General features: G+C 35.9%; 2 protein-coding genes across 6 annotated transcripts in view; both read left to right on the top strand.

The window, feature by feature from the left end:
- The window catches only part of LOC105219235 (neuronal acetylcholine receptor subunit alpha-7), a 585,197-nt gene that overhangs the window by 72,828 nt on the left and 491,018 nt on the right, over nucleotides 1–21,351 (top strand). The gene's annotated exons all lie outside the window — the stretch shown is intronic.
- On the top strand, nucleotides 15,371–16,468 carry LOC105219018 (antigen 5 like allergen Cul n 1). Its single transcript, XM_011194947.3, has 3 exons — nucleotides 15,371–15,632; nucleotides 15,688–16,085; nucleotides 16,166–16,468. Exons 1-3 carry the CDS (start codon nucleotides 15,489–15,491, stop codon nucleotides 16,431–16,433), a joined length of 810 nt encoding a protein of 269 aa, XP_011193249.1. The 5' UTR covers nucleotides 15,371–15,488; the 3' UTR covers nucleotides 16,434–16,468.

The following is a 21,351-nucleotide window of genomic DNA, read 5'->3' as shown; positions in this document are numbered from 1 at the left end:
ACAATTTGGCGTGGCTTGTGGGCCGGTGCAGATAATTTCACGTTTTGGACCGTTCGATTGGCCACCAAGATCGTGTGATATCACACCATTAGACTCCTTCCTGTGGGGATATGTAAAGTCTTGAATCAATGTGGACAATCCCGGTTAGATTCAGGCATTGGAGCAAAACATCGCTTACGGCATTCGCCATTTACCAGTCGAAATGCTTGAAAGAGTCATCGAAAATTGGACTCAGCGGACTCTGAGACGTAGCCACGGCCAACATTTAAAAGAGAGATTCTTAAAAAAAAATAAATCCCAAAGAAGATTATTTCGAATGATAATAAACATTCCCGATTAAATCGAATTTTCTGTGTTTTTTTCGTTAAAAAAGTAGGGAATCTCGAAATGGATCACCCTTTAGTAAGATCAACATACAATATACTTATAGGGGGAACCTTTTGTGAAAGACCTTATTTATTAAGACATTTCGGTAGGACTCTCTATTTGTTGGATAAACAGAAGAAAAAGAGAAGAGAGAAGAAAATCCGCCAAAAAATTATGCCAGTCAAGAACTGCTCTTGGTAATATTCAACAAATTCTCGGGGATTGCGGACATCTGCAGTAGACGAATGATATAACAAAATATATTCAACACCCTTCAAAGCACTTAAAGTGCTTAAAAACTTAAAGAGCATAAAAAAATAAAGGAGAAAACAAGCAAATGCTTTAATAGTTGAAAAAATAATTATATTCTTCCTGAGTAGCTTTAATGAGGAAACCAAAACTTCCTCAAAAATGCCAAGCAGACAGCATATAAATGTTCGCAGCACTCTGACATACACACCCACACAACTAACTGTCATAATCATTAACAGTTTTTCATAGAATTTTTCTTTCTTCTAGTTTCACTTGTTGAGGAAAAATTTGAGTTCTTCGCTTTTTCTCAGTTTCATTTTGCGGCTTCTGTGGGCGTAAAATTTGTGTTGCAACGCTTCGTCTCACTCTCTGAGCATTGGGAAATTCATTTGCAAGCCGCAAACGCACTTACTACTAATGACAGTTGGAAAAGTGGGCGGTAGGGCAAGTGAAGTGGGCGTACAGCATTTTTATCCATGGCATATGATTTTTCCCTTTTTTCTTACTTGTCTCTCGTTTAATTTGTAGTAAGTAGGGGTATTCAGCTTTTGTGTAACTATTTTCCGCTCAGTCATACTTACTTAACTAGTCTGTGTAATTTCTTAGTTGATGGCATTTTTTTGAGAAGGTCGCTAATTTAAATTTATATGGTGATTAAAGTATGGAGTTGTTTAAAAATTAAAACGAATCTTTTATTCTATGGCTGTATATAACATTGTCTGGGTTATGAAAATAACAATGAAGACATGAGAAATCGCTTATTTTATTAAGGGACTCGTTTCGGTATACGTCTGTTAAAATTGTATTCGTGTAATCTCGACTCTGATCCCATCCAAAAATTATTGTGTGAAAGCAATATGCGCAGTCAAATTTAATAAAAGAGTATATATGATTACCTCAATGAAGTATTATAAAGTTTTCTTTCTATATCCTTTGATTATACCAGTATATTGGTTTTATACCAGTTGGTTGTTCGATTCGTCATTCATTATGATTTAACGAATTTAAGAATATGTTTATATACATACTTTCGTTTGTAAAAATTTTATTCGCTCAAGAGTGTTAAAATGATTAAAATTTCTTGATTTGGCTTGTTGTTGTTGTTGTCGCAGGATAAAATGCTAAATGCTATGTTGTTGTAAACCTTGATCTATTCCTGAGCGAATGAAGTCAGTTTGGTTAGAATAGCTAGAAATATGGCGGAGAAATAAGCAAATGAACTGAGGACTCGCAGTAGTCAAAAGTATTTACACACATTTTTTTGCGTCAAAAGTATTTACACACGGCGAATTAGGCTTTTTTCCTTGGATTTGGTTTGATCAAAAGTAGTAATTTGATTCTATTGCATTCTTAACAACCTAACTCAGCCTTAAAATATAAAAATTGGTAAATAAAATATCGAAAACAAAGGAATTATCGACTGTAACTAGATTGGAGACCGTTACTAAGTTTAAGACTCGGGTTTAGGCTTCGGAGTTAGTTAAAATTTATAGAATTTAAAGGAATACTGTTTATAATGTTATTAAAAAGAAGGAAACGAAGTATTGCAAGGACAATTTAAAGATAATTGGGCGGAAACCTGTGATAACTCAAAGAGAATGCAGAAGATTAGTAGGAACTGTCATACAAAATCCCACAATTAGACCTCTTAATATTGCAGCATCATCGAATCAGCATATTGCATGAACAGTCAATGATGCTACACTGTTAAGGACATTTAAAAATAGTAACATAAATACCTTCGTTGTGCGTAAAGTTGACCACTTCCGAAACCATGAAAGTTATATTTCCGAAACCAAAAAAGCGATATGCTTCTCATTTGCCTTAAAATGCATCATAAAGCCTGTCGTGGGCAGATTAGGCTGATTTTTTGTTCCAGGGCTTCTTTAGTAAACGCTTTATGCATTAACCATGCAAATTTTTTTGGAAATTTTCCTTACTTCTGTTTTGAAGATTTGGTACTAATTTAGGGACCCTAAATCATCCGGATATATCAGAATTCATATAACCATGCCATTCTAGTGGTCCGTCGCCCTTTTCCAACTATTGACAATATTTTACAAAAGGATAATGCTCCATTTCATAAAGGATCTTTACCTACACAAGTTTTAAAGGAAGCAAATCAAGTTGACCTCCGCACAGCCCTCACCAAAACTTTAGTGAAAATGTTTGGTCTTTCGTTAAATATCATAGGACAATTGATATAATAACCGAAAACGCCGAAATTACCGACATTTGGTCAAAATTAACAGTTAACTTAGCGCACAATTGGGTTGAATCAATTCGGACCATAAAGCAGGCTGTTATTGATGCCAATGCTAATGTAACCAATTATGAATTTATCGCCTTAGAATAGGAACTTATACTGAACATTAAACTTTTAAAATTATCGTTAAATAAGAACAGGATAATAGAGTTTATAATTTGTGTAAATAATTTTGACTACCTCTGTATATACAGTACGAGTACATGCAAATTTTACACAGCCTCCCATCCATATTGAAGAATGTTGGCTAATTTAAGGTGTCGTTCCTGATGGAAATCTCTCCAACATGTCTTGCAATGATCTCAGCTGACTAAATTTAATTTGTTTTCGTCACTAAATACTATATTCTATCAATCATCGGCCAGGAAATCGTATTTATTTGCAAACCGCAAATGTGCTTTATTGTGCTCTTCTTTAGCGGTGGTTTAGGTGCCATGGAGATGTGTTTGAGAAACTGATTTTTATGTATAATTGGAAAAATTATATTTATTGTGATTTTCCGTTTTAACTAGGTCCATATTTAACCGCGCTTATCAAGTCCGCAACTGCTAGCCGTCGAATCATCCTTTCGCACCGATCATTAAGGTTGTTTATGCCTTTGTTACACGATTTATATTTACCGAATTTTAAAAAATAAGATTAAACAAGAAATATAAACAAAAACAAAAATGCACATATAAATATTTGTATGAGGTAGCTATGAAATTCTCTTTCTTCCTTTCCGCTTCTGAAACATGTGAGAACAATAATTGGTTTAGAACATAGTTCATTAAGTCATTACTAGACAAAGATGTGACATTGTACTAAACTTTTCTTAGAAGACGAGGTATTTCAAAATACTGCCTGTCCTCAGAGAACTGAATTCATTTAGGATACGTTAGTATATATTCTGTATATTTACTTGCGATGTCGGGACTGGATCAGCTGGCGAGCTTATCGTTTCTCAATAGCATTTAATTAAATATACTTGTTCAGTTCGTCTGAAATCGGAACTATTCTTGGAACAAGATTACGTTATAGCGTTTTTAGACAGAAGCAAATTGATCAATTTACCGACCTCTGCTCGATTTAAACGCTTATTGATATCGATTTACAATACAAAATAAAATCTCCATTTATTTCAAATTGAATTTAAATCGACTTGAAAATCAAAAGCAACTTTGCGACAAGAACGTACTATTTACCTTCTTTGTCTATGATTGGCTGAATTTGTTGATAAAATAGCATTAATAGTACTAGATGGTAGATGGCGCTGCTGAAAAATCATAATCAGCTGATGAAATTACCAACTTCTTATGAAAAGCAAAAACAAAAATGTATAACAGCTGATCGTAAATCGAGTAACCGGCAGCATAAACGGCAAAAATGGGTTTATCGATTTAAATTTAAATTGATCAATTTATTTGGCTGTCTAAAAACGCTATTAGATTAAAGCATTTACATAAATCGTTGAATATATTAGCTGGAAATCAACTACTGTTGTAGTAGTTCGAAGTTATTCTAAAGTGAGTCTCCTTCCTGTTATTTACGAAAATTATCCTAATAGTCTTCTCTGGATTGTATGTACGTATGTAAGTGGCGTCGAAATCGTATTATCGGGTTATATCCGCATCGATAATAGCGTCATTCGTCTATTTCTCTGGTCTTTCCAACGGAGTGGAGGCTTTCACTGGCGAGGACTGCATCGAACACTTTCAAAGCAGGAGTGTTTTCGTTCATTTGGACAAGAAGACCTATGCAGCGTAGCCTTTGTATTTTTTTCGCTGAACTATGTCAATGTCGTCGTATAAAACGTACAGCTTAACGTTCCATCGTTTGTCATAAACCTTCCGAAAAACCTTTCTCTGGCAAACTGCCGGGAATGAAAAGCGACTTGTAGAGTTAGAATTTGGTTCGTCGAGAGAGGACATTACTTTTCAATTGCCTTCTCTGCCCAAAGTAGCACCTTTTTGACAAAAGTGATCCTGGGCTAGATTGATGTGGTCGCCTAGGTATACGAAATTATCTATAACTTCAAAGTTATGACTGTCAACAGTGACGTGGGAGCCAAGACGGGAATGCGCTGTCTGTTTGTTTAATGACAGAAGATATTTCGTCTTGTCATCATTCACCACCAAACCCATTTGTTTTGCTTCCTTAGCCAGTCTGGAAGAAGTAAACTAATGACGCGGTTGTTGCTTCCAATGATATCAATATCAGCAGTTGTACCTTCTCTATTTAGTTCTGCAGCTCGTATTATTTTTACTTAAAAAAGTCGCACGATAGTGAGTAACGGTCCTTCCTGATCCTGACGGAGCTTTTAGTGTTGCTTACACAGCCGTATTAGTTTTGCGGGGATACCAAATTCACACATAGCGGCCTATAGTGAGCTCCTTTTCGTGCTGTCAAAAGAAGCTTTAAAATCGACGAAATGGTTATGCGTGTAGATCCTCTATTCACAGATCTTCTGCAAGATTTTGGGCATGGTGAATACTTGGATTGTACTAAGGAGGTAATGTAACCACCATAGCTGATAGAAAGCTCAATTTATTCAGAATTCCTCTACAGTTCACTTCATTACGTTTTCGGAAAGCTACGTTTCAACTAACATATAGTTCTTGATCTATTGGAACGGTAGGTTTCCATAATTTGTCTCTGATACATAACCTCAATAAACTTAAGAAGACTTTCCTTTTGAGACGAATATTCATTGAAGACAATTTATTTTATTCTTTTGTTGCCATTTGGACTTTCTTATTATTTATAACCCCGACTCTATTTCCTCTGCTAAACTCAGCATACTTTCTGATTAAATACCACAGCTGCAGGGCAATCAGGCAATCACCTGCTTCAACTTTTGTGACATTTCTAATATTATTCTTTCCAACATTTATTACATTCTCGCAAGCAATTCACTGCAGTCTTACTCATTTCTATTCACTTGTATCTTCAAACACTTGGCTTATTCGTTGGCAGTTGCACATTTCTTCAAATGTAAGCCCTTCCGCAATCTAGAAGCTTTCTGTGCCCATTGATTTCCTTTGTTTTTATTTTCAGATTTCTACATAACCTCAATATAGTCACTTTCCAAAGTCCAACGATATAACTGCATACATACAACAGCAAAGAAGTTGAAATTCTTTTTTCTTCTCATTTAGTTTTGCCGGCGCTCTGTTGTGTGTCCAACTCTTGTTGACAGCTTTGGCTGCTGGTTCTGGCAGTTTATTACGGTAAATAAATAACTTTGCAACTGCAATTCCGTATGCAAGTAAATGCAAATGTGTGTGTGTGTATGCATTTGTCGGTTTGTGAGCCATACAACAAATGCATTCGCTTGCAACAAGGAAATAGAGTTGTTGCGGTAGAGTCCACAATCAAGTGCAGCAAAAAAAAGATTTTGGCAAAAAATCTAGAATTGCATAAGAACAAATAGGCATCTCCCTGCCTATGTTTGTATGTATATGCGTATATTCATGAGAACCTTTCACCATTCGTTCTATTTAAAATCTGCGTATGACCTTTAGATTAATTGAACCGATAGAAACAAAGGCCGGAAATGTAGAAAGTGTAGGCCTGGAAATAGAAATATATTCGAGTGTCGAGAAAGCTGCAGTACAATACAGGAACTGAATGGAAATGACATATAGCCACAGTTAAGCCGCAAAGGTGTTCGTGAGCGATACGATTGTGGAGATTTTTCAAATATGCAGCACAGAAAATAACACAGAGGTGCATATCCTTTGATTAAGGAAATTCACCATTTCGTGAAATGGACGTATGGAAAGCAAGCAAAGGATACAAAATTCTATTGAGTTATCAGAATTATGTCAACTCTGCCTGAGAGTTGATTGCAGTGGCATTCATATAGCTGTTCAAAATTACCAAGGGCTGGAACTTGTGTCGTGTTAACAGTCTCCATGTCTTTTGTCATCATTACCAGCAGATTTACTAATATAAGTAAGTTTAGCCTATCAAGTTCCTGTGCTTACACTTTCCACGTTATTGGTAATTCCACAAAATATACCCAAAATTTCAGACGAGTCTCCATAACCTTAAAAGTGTTCGCTCATAATAAACAGGTTAGACTTTATTGACCAATAAAATCCATTCGGAAAGCAGAAAGGGATGAGGTAAACGATGTTATTCAAAACCCGTTTAGCAATAAATAAATTCTTACGTCGAAAGGAAATAGTCGCTAAATCGTGAAGCTGAGCTGACAGAAGATGATCCATCCAACTCATACATACAAAAAATACTAAAGAACTCCTGCTAGGGTCGATTATTCAAATCTGCCGAAATTTTTCGTGTTCAACATGATCTTATAATCTCCTTAGTAGTTCAGTGGAGTTGTCGACCAAAGTTTTTACTGTTTTATAGTGGAGCCTTATGAAAAGTTTCTTTGGCGGTCTTCAATTTAGGATTAATGCCAGAACAAAATATATTGTGCTACAACCACAGATATAATGATGAAGCTCTACCTTAGGTGATATATGTTGAGTGATTTATCATTCCCCAATTAGTCTCAATCAAGTTACTAGTTCGTAGTATTCTATGATATTTGAATTTATAGTATTGCAGACTCTAGAGTCCAGATAATCCCCACAATATCTACTGCTACGCCTCCGGAACAGTTTTTTGACGATCTAATCTTTTTTGGATCAGTGAGTTGTACAATGATCTACAATGATAATACCTTGATCTCCGCAATATCTGTAAAGTGGCCATTTGGAAATGAAATCTCAAAGTAATTTATTCGGTTTTACTTATTTTTAATCATTTAATGGTCTACCAAAGTTGGAGTAAAGCAAGATCTACCCAAGAATGGATTCCATCTTCCAGCAAGCCTTTTCAGATACAACCTATGAGTTAGATTAAGTACGAAGCTCAGCACGACAGCTACGGGTTCTGAGTTAAGAGCTATGACCCATGAGTGGCCTATAATGTTGAATATATAAGCTTTAAGTATACCTCCATATTAATATAATTTTATAATTTTAACGTCAATCAGGGATGATTTCAAGAACGCCTTACCTAGGTTTTATAGAGCACCAAAAAGGTTTCGAAGGAATATCTTACGAAATAGCCATTTGTGGAGGTTCTAAGATGTTCTGAAGAACTTAACATTTGTGCTTCGGAACAACATGAACCTTATTTAGGATTGTCATAGAAATATTTGACGATGAAATAAGGAATTTTTTCCGGTGCTTTAATTCGAAATGCAGTCCTTCATGTCTAGTATATTTTAAAAATACTGGATCAAATTAGAGTGGAACTATTCAGTTATCTTATAATTTCTATTCTTCCTTCGAACCACTGATGGGGGTTTTGACTGAGTGGCTGGAGAGAATGATAGTTTATGTTCAGCAAGAACAGATGCTCCTACAGCATTTGAGTCTACGTATTCGGAACAGATTCAGATTTGTTGCCGGCTTAAAGGTCAACTATTCCAACTAAGACGTCGACCCGGCAACATGCCTTAAAAACTATTTCAAAATATTTTATATTACCAACAACAACAACGACTTATCAAATTAAAAAGCGCAATTTTTTCACTCCTCAAACCTACAACTTTTAAAACGCAAAATTAATGACCAAGCTAAGGATACATTCAAATGAGATCGGATAAGTATCATCTCTCTTAAAATATGGTACAACTTCAACTTTCAACTGGACAATCATTTATTATAGCAACAACACCCCACTTGCGCATGGCAAACTAGAGTTCAGCACATGGCTGCAAGAACGCCTAAGCACACTTCGAAGCTTGGCAACAATATTTCACATTAATTCATTTCTTAATGTATTTGTAAGTGAGTGAATCTATCAACAGAGCCCATGGACCATGGGCTTGGCGTAGAGTGCCGTACATTAACTATGGGTATGTGTGCGTCGCTCTTGGTCCATTACTCATTCGTCATGCACTGTGTGTCTGTTGCGATGCGAGAGTTATGATGCACGCACACAACAATATACAACAACACAACAGCACAATAACAAACACACACACAAGCGAGTGCAAAAAGTATATAAAAGCATGCAGCTGCTTTTGGCAGCACACTTTCTAGCTAGCAGCAAGAGCAAGAATAGTGATAACCACTGGACGCTTGGCTGCATGCACTTCATCATCGCTTGGGAGTTTTGTACTTGTAACTGTATTTCGCGTGTTAGTCTGTGTGCGTGCAGTGGGCAGAAACTGACGGCGCACTATCGCTCATTTTTTATGTATTTGTGTGTGTATGGGTATGTGGCTGTATTGTAATTCTAAATGGCAGAAATATTTTTATACGGATTATTTTTAACTTCGCTTCTGCCACGCCCACGCAAATTGCAGCGGCATTGCACTTTGTGTGTACCCGCGCAGAAATATATTTATTTTCTTGCCATTAAAAAGTTACCGTAGGTAAATCGTGGAGTTAGGTAGAGATCATAATAATGATTTACATGTTCCTACGACCTCTATGCGCAGAATAATTGGGATAATATTGAGATACTTTGTTGAACTTTGATTTTCTTGGGCTTGGGCAACTCGGCTCCCTAAGACAATTGCCACGCCTACCAAATGATGTTAATAAGATCTATAGCAGTACAATGAACATAAAAAAACAAATCCTATACGAAACCTAAACGTTGTAATTAAAACATCACCCATCTTGAGATTCAGCATAGGATAATATTCGATCGAATAGACAACGTCCAGCACGCAGTGAGGAAAATATTACAGCCGTAGCTGCGAGTGTACACGAAGACCGTGGAGACCCGATTCGGAGTTGTTCGCTGCAATCGGGACTGACGTATGGAACGACTTTCCGCATTATACTTCGAGATATTAAATTGAAAGCGTACAAAATACAGCTTGTACAAGAACTGAATACCAAGATCGTCTGATATCACATCGTTAGACTTTTTCCTGTGGGAATATGTAAAGTCTAAAGTCTAAGCGGACAATCCCGCTTCCATTCAGGCCTTGGAGCAAAACATCACGCATACGTGAGTCATTCGACAGTTACCATTTCGACTGGTAACGTACTCGAACGAGTAATCATAAATTGAACTCAACGGATGGATCATCTGAGACGTAGTAGGGAACCTCGAAATGGATTTCCTTTTGTACTGATCTTTGAAGTTTGTAATACCCAGAAGGAAACGTCGGAGACCCTATAAAGTATATACATAAATGATCAGTATGTTGAACTGAGTCGATTTAGCCATGTCCGTCTGTCTGTATATATACGAACTAGTCCTTCAGTTTTTAAGATATCGTTTTGAAATTTTGCAGATATTATTTTCTCTTGAAGAAGCTGCTCGGATTGTCGGAACCGATATCGGACCACTATATCATATAGATGCCATACAAACTGAACGATCGGAATCAAGGGCTTGTATGGAAAACTTCCGCATTTTACTACATTTCTTCACGAAATTTGTGTGAGTTATTGTTCATAGAAATAATTTAATCTCCCAAAAATTGTTCAGATCGGTTCACTATAGCATATAGCTGTCATACAAATCGAATGATCGGAATCAATGGCTTGTATGGAAAATTTTCGCATTTGACGTGGTATCTTCAAGAAATTTGACATGGATTATTGCTTAAGGTAATAATATAATCTCCGAAGAAATTGTTCAGAACGGTTAACTATATAACCTTAATGTTTCTAGCAAACAACCCGGCTAAAAATAATTAGTAAAATGTTTTCTTTTCTTTTACTTACGTCTTTTTTCTTACGTCTTTAGATTTGCTTAAACACATAGTGAAATGCACCTGTGAAGGGTATATTAGCTTCGTTACAGCCGAAGTTAACGTTTTTTCTTGTTCATTATAAAATTAATATTCGGGTTATGTTAATAAAATTAGGTTAGAATGGTATAATGAAATTAAGTTCCAATTTTCAAAGAAATCGGTCATCGTTTTTCTCTAGCTTCTATGTGGAGTTGTTCTCTGTGCCTCTTTTTGTGTTTTAGACATACAAATCTGATAATTGAAAGTTCTTATAATAATTTGGTGGTAATAATTCTATATACTTCATTATTCTTGCACATAAAACTTTCCTGGGTCTTTAATATCTGGTTCCGCCTATTCTTTGTACTTCCTTACTGATTTTTATTTTATTCTTTCAACACTGCTTGCTGCATTTTTCTCCAACTGGACATCCGTGGGGTTGCGCTCTTTTGCATTTGCGCGCCCATCTCAATTGTGTACAAGTGGGCGGCTATATGTTTTGCATTTTAACGGTAATATGCTATATGCATAACCGCCCACTACTCGTTGCTTTGTCACATAAAAATGTATCTCATTTACATTCCAACAGCATTTACCATTCAACACAGCAACGGGTGCTTTAAACTGCTTCCGCCTCAAGTGAATGCTTAACCTGTTAGCTTCTCAACTATATAGTGTTGTTGTTGTTGTTTATTATTGTATGCTAGCTTTTGTTCTAAGTTGAGTAAGTGAAGCCCACGGCGGCTGCCTTCATTCACAGTCAAGTAAGCAACGGATTTAATTTCTATCTGTTGCGCCACAAAGCAACGCTGCTTTAAAGCGAGTATCAAGAATAAGAAGAAGAGGAAGTGAAGGGGAGGGACAGTAAATGGTAGTGGCATTAATACTAAAGCATGTAACCATAGCGAATATCAATCTGCAACAAAACAAAAACAAATAGTTTGTAAATCAGTTTGAAAATCGTTGGCTGAGAGTGAACTAAAGGCAGAGAGTTTTCTAAGAAATAATGGGCTCGAAGATCTATAACTGTGTGCATCGTACAAAGAAGTAATAATAAATAAGGAAAAAAAAATAAAAAATAAGGAAAAAAATAAACTAACGGTAAACAAGCTTTAGCGGTATATATGGAAAAAAGGCAATTCCTTGAGTATTGTCTTCAGTTGCAAATTTTTGTTGCACTTTGCCACAATACTACTGTTATACAAGTGGCAAGTTGTTGCTGTTGTGCCTCATTTCCATTTCAAATATATTTATTTGCTTTTTGTGTGTGTGTGTGTGTGCTGCTGTAATATTAACCGCTGTTTTATGCATGCAAAGTGCAAGTGATATATTGCAAAATGTCCTAGTTTCCCGTTAGTTATTCGTTGTCTTTGCTTGTTGCTTGCCATTTGCTGCATTCAAGTTGTACACAACTAACTGTGTGCTTTGTTGCACATATTGCTGCATATTTTATACTTGATTTGAAGTGGCAATACCTGAAGGTACGCTTAAGGTGAAAAATCATGTTATTTATTGAACTTTTACTTTTGTGCGAAATTTCGCATTTAAATAGGTTGTATAATTGGCTGGACATTAACTGTGCCACCTGTTGCTTAGGTGGCAGTAAAAATTTAGAAAAATCCACAATACATGTCGTCTGACTAGGTCATATCGGGACAAGTCACTTTCTCGTGCGAGCGATTATGTTATAAGTAGACTCTCTTATATTATAAGTACATTTTCCATTGCCTCCTATGTAGCACTATACTTTAGAAAAGTCTTATTAGCATTTTGGAAATATAAATGACGAACTCAGCTGCGGCCGCTGAATTGACTTCCGCCCATAAAAGCTATATTGAAAGTCCAGATCCGAATATGAGGTATATGGAGGCAAGAGGAAATGTTGGTCTGATTTTGCCCATTTTTGTCACAGACGCACATTGCACAGTGGTTCCGCCATAGGCCAAAAATCAAAAAATCCATCTCACGATTTTTCGACAAAATGTATACCGATGGCCACTAAATTGTCTACACTTCCTATTTGCAAACCGGGTTTTCCTAAAAATCTAACGGTACTTTCTAAAAATAGCGTTAAATGCATGAACAACCGGATTTTTTTTAAAGCATATCAGATTTTTTTTTTTAATTTCACAGAAGCAAACGACTTCCATTTGTTCTGGTAAATGTTCAGGTTAACGAATCAAGATTATTTTTAATGGATTTTGCAGCTAAAGGTATTTACTTTAACTTGTGAAATTAATAAGGACTAACGTGATTTTTATTTTTTGTGAAGTTAGTGTTTTATATCACAGCTACTGGCGTACGCCGATGATATCGATATCATTGGAAACAACACCCCCGCCGTTAGTTCTGCTTTTTCCAGACTGGATAAGGAAGCGAAGCGTATGGGTCTGGTGTTGAACGAGGACAATACGAAATATCTCTTGTCATCAAACAAGCAGTCAGCGCATTCGCGTCTTGGCTCCCACGTCACTGTTGACAGTCATAACTTTGAAGTTGTAGATAATTTCGTCTACCTGGGAACCAGCATTAACAGCAATAAAAATGTCAGCCTCGAAATCCAACGCAGAATCACTCTTCCCAACAGGTGCTACTATGTACTAAGTAGGCAATTGAAAAGTAAAGTCCTCTCTCGACGAACAAAAACCAAACTCTACAAGTCTCTCATCATTCCCGTTCTACTTTACGGTGCAGAAGCGTGGACGATGTCAACATCCGATGAGACGGCACTAGGAGTTTTCGAGAGAAAGGTTTTGCGGAAAATTTATGGTCCCTCAAACATTGGCAACGGCGAATACCGCAGACGATGGAACGATGAGCTGTATGTGTTATTCGACGACATTGACATAGTCCAGCGAATAAAAAAACAGCGGCTACGCTGGCTAGGTCATGTTGTTCGAATGGATGAAAGTGCTCCAGCTCTGAAAGTATTCGATGGAGTACCCGCTGGTGGAAGCCGAGGAAGAGGGAGACCTCCACTCCGATGGAAGGACCAGGTGGAGAGGGACCTGGCTTCGTTTGGTATAACCAATTGGCGCCAAACTGCCAGAAGGAGAGATACGTGGCCCGCTGTTTTGGACTCGGCTAAACCGCGTAAGCGGTGTCTTCGCCAGTCAAGAAGAAGAAGTAGTGTTTTATATCACCTATATTTTTTTGGATCTTTTTTCTGCGTCTTCAATGTGTTTACATAAAGTTTTAATTGTGTTCCCCCGCGATCCCCCTTTAATAGTATTTTATATCGTATTTAGCAGAGTCTTAAGGTAATAAAAGTGTTAAGGTTAGGTGCGGAAAGTTGCAGATGTATTTGCAATCGTCAAAATAATAATACAATTTGAATTAACTATTTTTAAGTTCAAACTCATCATAATTGGGCTAAGGAAGCTTGGAAAGAAGGATAAATCGTCTTTATTTCAATCTGTGTACGGTTTACTAGAGGATACATTATAAGTTTTTGTTCTAATTATAATGTCTGTTGAATGGCAGTGAAAAAATGAACTGTACTAAATTGGTTGATAATTTGCTTTTTCCCTACATTAATTTTTTATATGATATTATTCTTATAGGTGGAATATGGGGGTTGGATAAGGGAAATTATAACGACAAATCATGTTCAGCTTTTTTCTCGCTTTCTTAACTTTTTTCCCAAAGCCTTACTGAAAGTTTTGACGCTCCAACCATGGCCATAAGAAACATTTTTGCACATCATTGCCATATAATAGCAAATACTGTCCTATGGGAGCTATAGGACCTAGTAGTCCGATGGGGCCAATTTTTTAAATATATGTATATTTAAAATATTTTTCTAGATTTTTGTGAAAATTTCATAGCGATATCTCAACGGGAAGTATTTACGACCGCGCCTTCATACAAGCTGAACCACTGTGCATTGTTGGAAGAAATATTTTTCTTCTTTGAATTTCTTTACAATATTTGAGACATTTCAATAAAAAATTAGCCTCAAGCTTTGAGGTCCTCGTTTTCGATATATGAGGCCTTGAAAAGTTATAGTCTGTTACGTGCTATGCTACACTCGAAATACAGCATTTGTTCAAAGTTTTGTTTAGATATTTTAACTTAAATACATATTGAATCAGATAGACTTCAACATTTTAGTCTGTATATTGGTTGGAAGGCGTGGTTGGGAACCGATTGTCCATTTTAAAATTATAGCATTGGGATGCCAAGGAAATGTTTTTGAATTTCGTTGAAATTGGTCGAGTAGTTTCAGAGATATAGTTTTTGACCCATTTTGTACACAAATTTAATTGTAGCCGTTCTATGACATTTTTATCACGAAATTTAAGGTTTCTGGTGTTTTTCCTTACGGAATTAAAACATTTTTAGTAGTTTTCAACATAATCTTTGTATGGCAGGTAGGTGTGGTTACCATCCGATTTACTCTAATTTTTAGACTGTTTAATTGGCTGAAGTAAATACCTCCAGAATATTTGCTTGATATAGCTTTAGTAGTTTACGAGATATGTACAATAAACTTGATAAGGGCGGCACTTTCCCAGAAAAATTACATCGAAACATGTCCCTTCCTAGTGCGATCCTTTGTACCAAATTTTATTTCCATAGCTTTATTTATGGCTCAGTTATAGCCTTTATATTTTTTCGTTACATTTTATGGGCCCGCCGCCGCCGGATCTCATTCTTTTGTGGACGAATAAAATTCACACTGCGTTAAATACACTTTGAATTAAAAATGCTTGGAAATTTTTCAAACAAGTTATAAATATATACAGGTTCCTTGAATAACTTGTCTGTAGACTTTTCGAGCATTTTTCATTATAAATTAAAGATATTCAGTCAACATATGTATATATTTTTTTAAGTTTTTTTTTTTGGAATTTTCGAGGAGGTTTAAACATTTATTTTATATACAAGTATATCCGCTTTAACATGATCCATTTTCTAAACTTTCGGTTTTATTTAGTCGCTATAGCGATATGGCCTTGCATTTTCACAAACGCGTTTTATTATTGTGATAAGCAGGAAAAATTATGTGGTGATAGTAAACATTTTATGTGTGATCCGTATTCTGTGGTAAGTAGCCAATATATTATTAGTCCATTCCTAAATTATCCACATCTCTTATAAGCCACAAGAAGCCGAACTGCTTGGACTTTTGCCCCTGACACGAAAAGTAAAAGATTTATATGTCGATCGACATAATGAGCACCGCAACAGATTAGCTGGCGGCGAACAAGAATTCAAAGGCGGTGGAAAATTTCCGAAAGCTACTCGTATGCGTGAAGTAATTTGGGATGACGAGTTAGCATATATAGCTGGAATACATGCGAAACGTTGTAATATGGAACATGACAGCTGTCACGATACTGAACGGTTTCCAGGCTCGGGTCAAAATCTTCATAGGGGGGGTGCAGATGCAAAGCTAAAGGAAGTGAGTGCTAAAATTTTAGGAACGGTAGATAGTTGGTGGAACGAATATCAAAAAGTAGATGATGGCAATGCTCTGGCAGACGAATTTCCGAAAGGGTGAGTGTAAAGTACAAATTTTATTGAATTAAAGTTTTTTTTGGAATACCCCCTACAATAAATATTTTGACGAATTTCAGCGCTGAGGACTGGGGAGATATCGGTCACTTCTCTGCAATGGCAAACGAACGTGCAGCTTTCGTTGGGTGTGGTTTGGCGCTATGTCAAAAGGCTGTTAACGATTATTTTCGCGTAGTTACTTGTAATTACTCAGTCACCAATATTGACGGTGCGACTATGTACAAGAAAGGAAATTCATCAGCTTCCGAGTGTGGTCATTATGAAAGTGTACCAAGTATTAGATATCCTCATCTTTGTACAAATACTGGCAAAATAATAGAATATTAGGATTATGAAGAATAAATTTACGTGTTAACTATTGACTACAGTTTTTATTATATTCCCGCAACATGTTGCACAGAGTATTATAGTTTTTTTGTTTACATAACGGTTTGTGTTAGGGTTATGTATATTTAAATGATCAGGATGACGAGTAGAGTTGAAATATGTCTGTCTGTCCGTTCAAGCGACTACTTGATTAAAAATTGAGAAAGCATTGTGAAACAGATTGTATACGTCTTTCTTGGCACCATAAGAAAGTTAGTTTCGTAAATGGGCGGAATCGGCCCACTGCCACGCCCACGAAATGGCGACAACCGAAAATATTAAGTGCCATAACTAAGTCATAAATAAAAGTATAAAAATAAAATTTGGTACAAAGGTCACACTAGGAAGTGGCATATTTGGGTGTAATTTTTTGGGAAAGTAGGCGTGACCCCGCCCACAACTAAGGTTTTTGTACATATTTCGTAAACTACTAAATCTATATTAACGAAACTCTCTAGAGTATTTTCCTTCATGCACTTCCTTATACAGTCTAAAAATTGAGGAAATCTGATTATGACCACGCCAACCTCCCACACAAATGTTGTGTTGAAAATGACTTAAAATCCTTAAATCAGTAAGGAAAACAACCAGAAATCTTAAATTTCACGTTAAAGATGATATAGAAGGCTTACTTATGGGGTTATATACAGTTAGACGGCCGAAAAAAAGTGAATTTTCCAGAATTTTTTCTGAGAAAACTTTTTAATTTATTGATCCAAAAATTTATACACATATATATTATGGTATCTTTTAACTGTATTTTAAGACTTAGTACTAGTAAAAATATTTATTTGAAAAAGAGCTACAGCTGATCTCCAGGAGCTCCTCTCAAAAAAGACGTTTTGCGGTGACCACTACATCTCGGAACTGGATCATCCGAAATTAAAAAAACCAAACAGATTTCGTTAAAATAATGTTAAATCTAGTAATTAATCGAAGGAATAAGCAAAATAAATTTTTTTCACAAAATGGCGGTTTCTCAAAAAAAAAAAAATAGATTTTTCACCGAAATTTCGGCCTTAAATTGTTTATAAAAAAAAATATTTATCGGAGAGAAAAAATCTTCGATTAATTACTAAAAAATATATTTAAGAAGGTCGCGTTAAAATTTGAGACTAATCGGTCAAGCCGTTTTCGAGTAATGTTGGTCACCGACTTTGAAAACACCATTTTGAGAAAAACGCGTTTAAAGTTTGGACCTTGTACTTAAAAGCACTCTGAAACGCCTTTTCAAATTTTTCATTTGCTTGTAACTTTGAAAATATTCACCGGAAAGATATGAAATTTTCTGTGTGTATTCTTAAATATATGTACATTAAGAAAATGAAATAAAAAAAATCGATTTTTTGAAAATTCTAACTGTATATAACCCCTTATGGTCGTAAACGAAAGCTCAGAAATTTCTTGACCGATTTCAACAAAACTCGATTCGAACCATTTCCTTGGCTTCCCTATACCACAGTTTGAAAATGGGCGTAATCTGTTCACAACCACATCTACTTTCCTTATATTTACCACAATTTTGAAGCCCATTGGTTCACTTAGCAATCTATATATTAAACACCAGTGAAGATATCGGAGCAAAACTTTGCATAAATATTGCATTTTTGCTGTGGTATTGCCCTTCGTAATGCCGAAATCGGATCATAATATTTCAAGGCCCCAGATACCGAAGATGAAGACCTCAACGCTAGTGATGAAAGTGTCTCTCTGTGCCGAAAATAGGCAAAATTGGGTCAATACTTCCTTTAACCTCCATATATCTGATATACGGCTTTTCAAACTTCCAATGGACTTTATTCGTATATATCGGTTAGTTTGTTAGATATCAAAGCAGAAAAGTGCAGTGGCGTAAATGGTTCAGGTATTACCTCAGCCCTCATATCTATACTACTATTATAAAGAGAATAGATTAGTATGTATGTTTGTTATGAATAAATTCAAAAACTACTGTTCCGATTTCAAAAATGTTTTCACCATTGTAAAGCTACATTCACCCCGAGTAACATAGGCTTTATTTTTTGCAAGAATCTAAACTTTCTGGAAATAGGTGAGGGTATCAAAAAAACTGCGTGATGGAGAATCTTAATCAATCGAGTGCCATTGAGTCAAGTAAAGAGCGTTCGCAGCTGCTTATGCAACGGCTTTAAGGACAAACAAGTAAGGAAAGGCTAAGTTCGTGTGCAACCGAACATTTTATACTCTCGCAATTTATTGCTATATTTTTATTAAGAAAACACACAATTTGACCCATATATTCGGCATAAATATATTTCATATTTATTAAAAGCTATTGAGCTCATCGTATTTTTGAAAATCCTATAATTAGATATTCTCATATATTCATATATAAGGGAAGTTATGACCCGATTTTAACCTTTTCTGGTACAGAGAGACACTATTAGAAGAAAAAAATTTCCTCTGAATTAAATTAAGATACCTGAGAGATTTACCGAAATTTTCGGTGAAAAGTTACCTTGGGGCACTGAGTTCTTCCTATTCAATATATGGGGCATTGAAAAGTTATAGTCCGATTTCGACAAGTGATGCCACAGATTATATACAGTATTTGTGTAAAGTTGTATTTCGCTATCTTCATTAGTTCCAAATGTATATATTATAAAGTGAAGGAATAAGATGGAATTCAAAAATGAGTTATATGGGAAGTTGTTGTAGTTGTGAACCGATTTCGTCCATTTTCCACACGTGTCATCAGGGTGTCAAGAAAATATTATATATCGAATATTAATATATTATATTCGAATCGGTCTAGTAGTTCCTGAGGTATGATTTTTGACCCATAAGTGGGCGATGCCACGCCCATATTCCATTTTGTAAAAAAATCTCAGTGCAGCTTCCTTCTGCTATTTCTTTCGTAAAATTTAGTGTTTCTGACGTTTTTCGTTAGTGTAACTCACTAACTTTTAGTAATTTTCAACCTAACCTTTGTATGGGAGGTGGGCGATGGTCCGATTTTGCCCATTTTCGAAAGCAACCTCCTCAGGGTGCCAAAGAAAACGTGTTTCAAGTTTCGTTAAGATATCTTAATTTTTACTGAAGTTAACCGTTGCACGGACAGACGGACGGACGGACAGACAGACATCCGGATTTCAACTCGTCTCGTCATCCTGATCATTTTGATATATATAACCCTATACCTAACTCGTTTAGTTTTATGACTTACAAACAACCGTTATTAACAAAACTATCATACTCTCTTAGCAACTTTTGTTGCGAGATTATAATTATTAGAAATATACAAGCTCGCACTAGGGCGTCGAACTCTGAGCGTTCCCAACGCTTTCATAATTAGAGGGAAAGACATCGGACACCAAAGACTAGAGGTCGTAATCAAGTTTTAACCCATTGCAAATAAAATATAATTTCATATTCGAATTTTCCTCATTTTACTTTTTTAAAATGAACCCTCACAAGAAACGGGAAAGTACATGTAAAAACTTATAACTTTTGAAATGTTTGTTTAAACCCTTGGGAACCCGGAGCGATCTGCTAGTAATATATATAATGATTTTCGTATTTGTAGTGGAACCCGAATATATGGAGTAAAAATTGTTCGGTTACAGTCAAACTAAGTCCTTCATTCCTTGTTAATATACAATATTATTTGATGTTGGGGGTTCTTGAGTCATGTTATTATCTTTTCATTTTCGGAAAAGTAGTAGTCCTTCTAATATTTTTAGAGAACTATACTTTTCCGTTTTTATTTTATTTCACTTCGTTCTTGCTTATAGTTATACGTTATGTATTTACTAGAGCTCTTATCTATAAAAATATATAAAAATATTCGAATAACATGAAAACCGTTTGTATTCGAATAGTCGTTCTACTGCGATTATTCGAATAATTGTTCTGCTGCGAGTATATGAATAAATGAAAATTGTTTGAAACCGAAGGAGCCTTTGATTTTGGTTTGATTTCACTTTTTCAACAAAAATTAGAAAATGAATGAACTTCTACTTTTCGAATAGTCCAACACGAACGGTTAACCGGAGAGGCGGAAATGAGCGGTTAATCGAATAGTCGACGACTTACGACTATCCGGATACTGCAAAACGAATATTATTATTCGAATAATGTCCTATCCGGTTAGTCGTTTCGTCGAATACCGAGTGCTCCAGTATTTACATACATATATACACTTGTAATTACATCTCAGACAGACGCATCTTCACTCTGAAGCCTTTGCATAAGCTTATTTAGACTCATGTTTTTATTGGTTTTACTGACATGAATTTGTATGCCCATTTTTACTCGATTGCTATTTTTAGCTTATAAGAGTTGTTGGACCAGCACGCTTATATGAACATAGTTGTTTTTGTATGTGGTGGGTTTATGGGTCTGTGGGCATGTGAAAATATTTAGTCATCAACAGCTGCATCCGTTCGACCAGTTTTCAATTTAACCAGTAGCCACACACACGCAAACACAGACGCAGTCCCACAAAGTAAGCCATCAGCTATTTATCCATCCATCAATCCCTTGGTTCAATTCCTGCAAATGTTTAACGGTCTAACGAATAAGCCGTTAACTGTTATCTGTCTGTTGCTTGTGTACGAGTATGTTTGTTGGTAATTGGTTTGCGTTGGCTGTCTCTTTGCCTAACTGATTTCTGCCTTTCGTATGCGATTTCACTCCATACGCCAAACGGTTTTCAATATTTTCCATTATTGCATTTTCTATTTTCGGTTTCTATTTGCATTGGAAATTGATTTTTAATTTAGTTGTTCTCTGCTTTGCATTGCATTCCCTTTTTTTAGAATACTTGTTTGTTGCTGTGAAGTGGATATGTATTCCCAGCCCACATGTTTGTATTTGTATTGGAAGAGCACACACTCTCTCTCTCGCTTTTGTTTAACAA

This window comes from Zeugodacus cucurbitae, chromosome 3, assembly GCF_028554725.1.
Source record: "Zeugodacus cucurbitae isolate PBARC_wt_2022May chromosome 3, idZeuCucr1.2, whole genome shotgun sequence".
Classification (NCBI taxonomy): domain Eukaryota; kingdom Metazoa; phylum Arthropoda; class Insecta; order Diptera; family Tephritidae; genus Zeugodacus; species Zeugodacus cucurbitae.
Note: the sequence above shows the minus strand (reverse complement) of the source record. Positions and strands in the feature narration are given on the sequence as shown.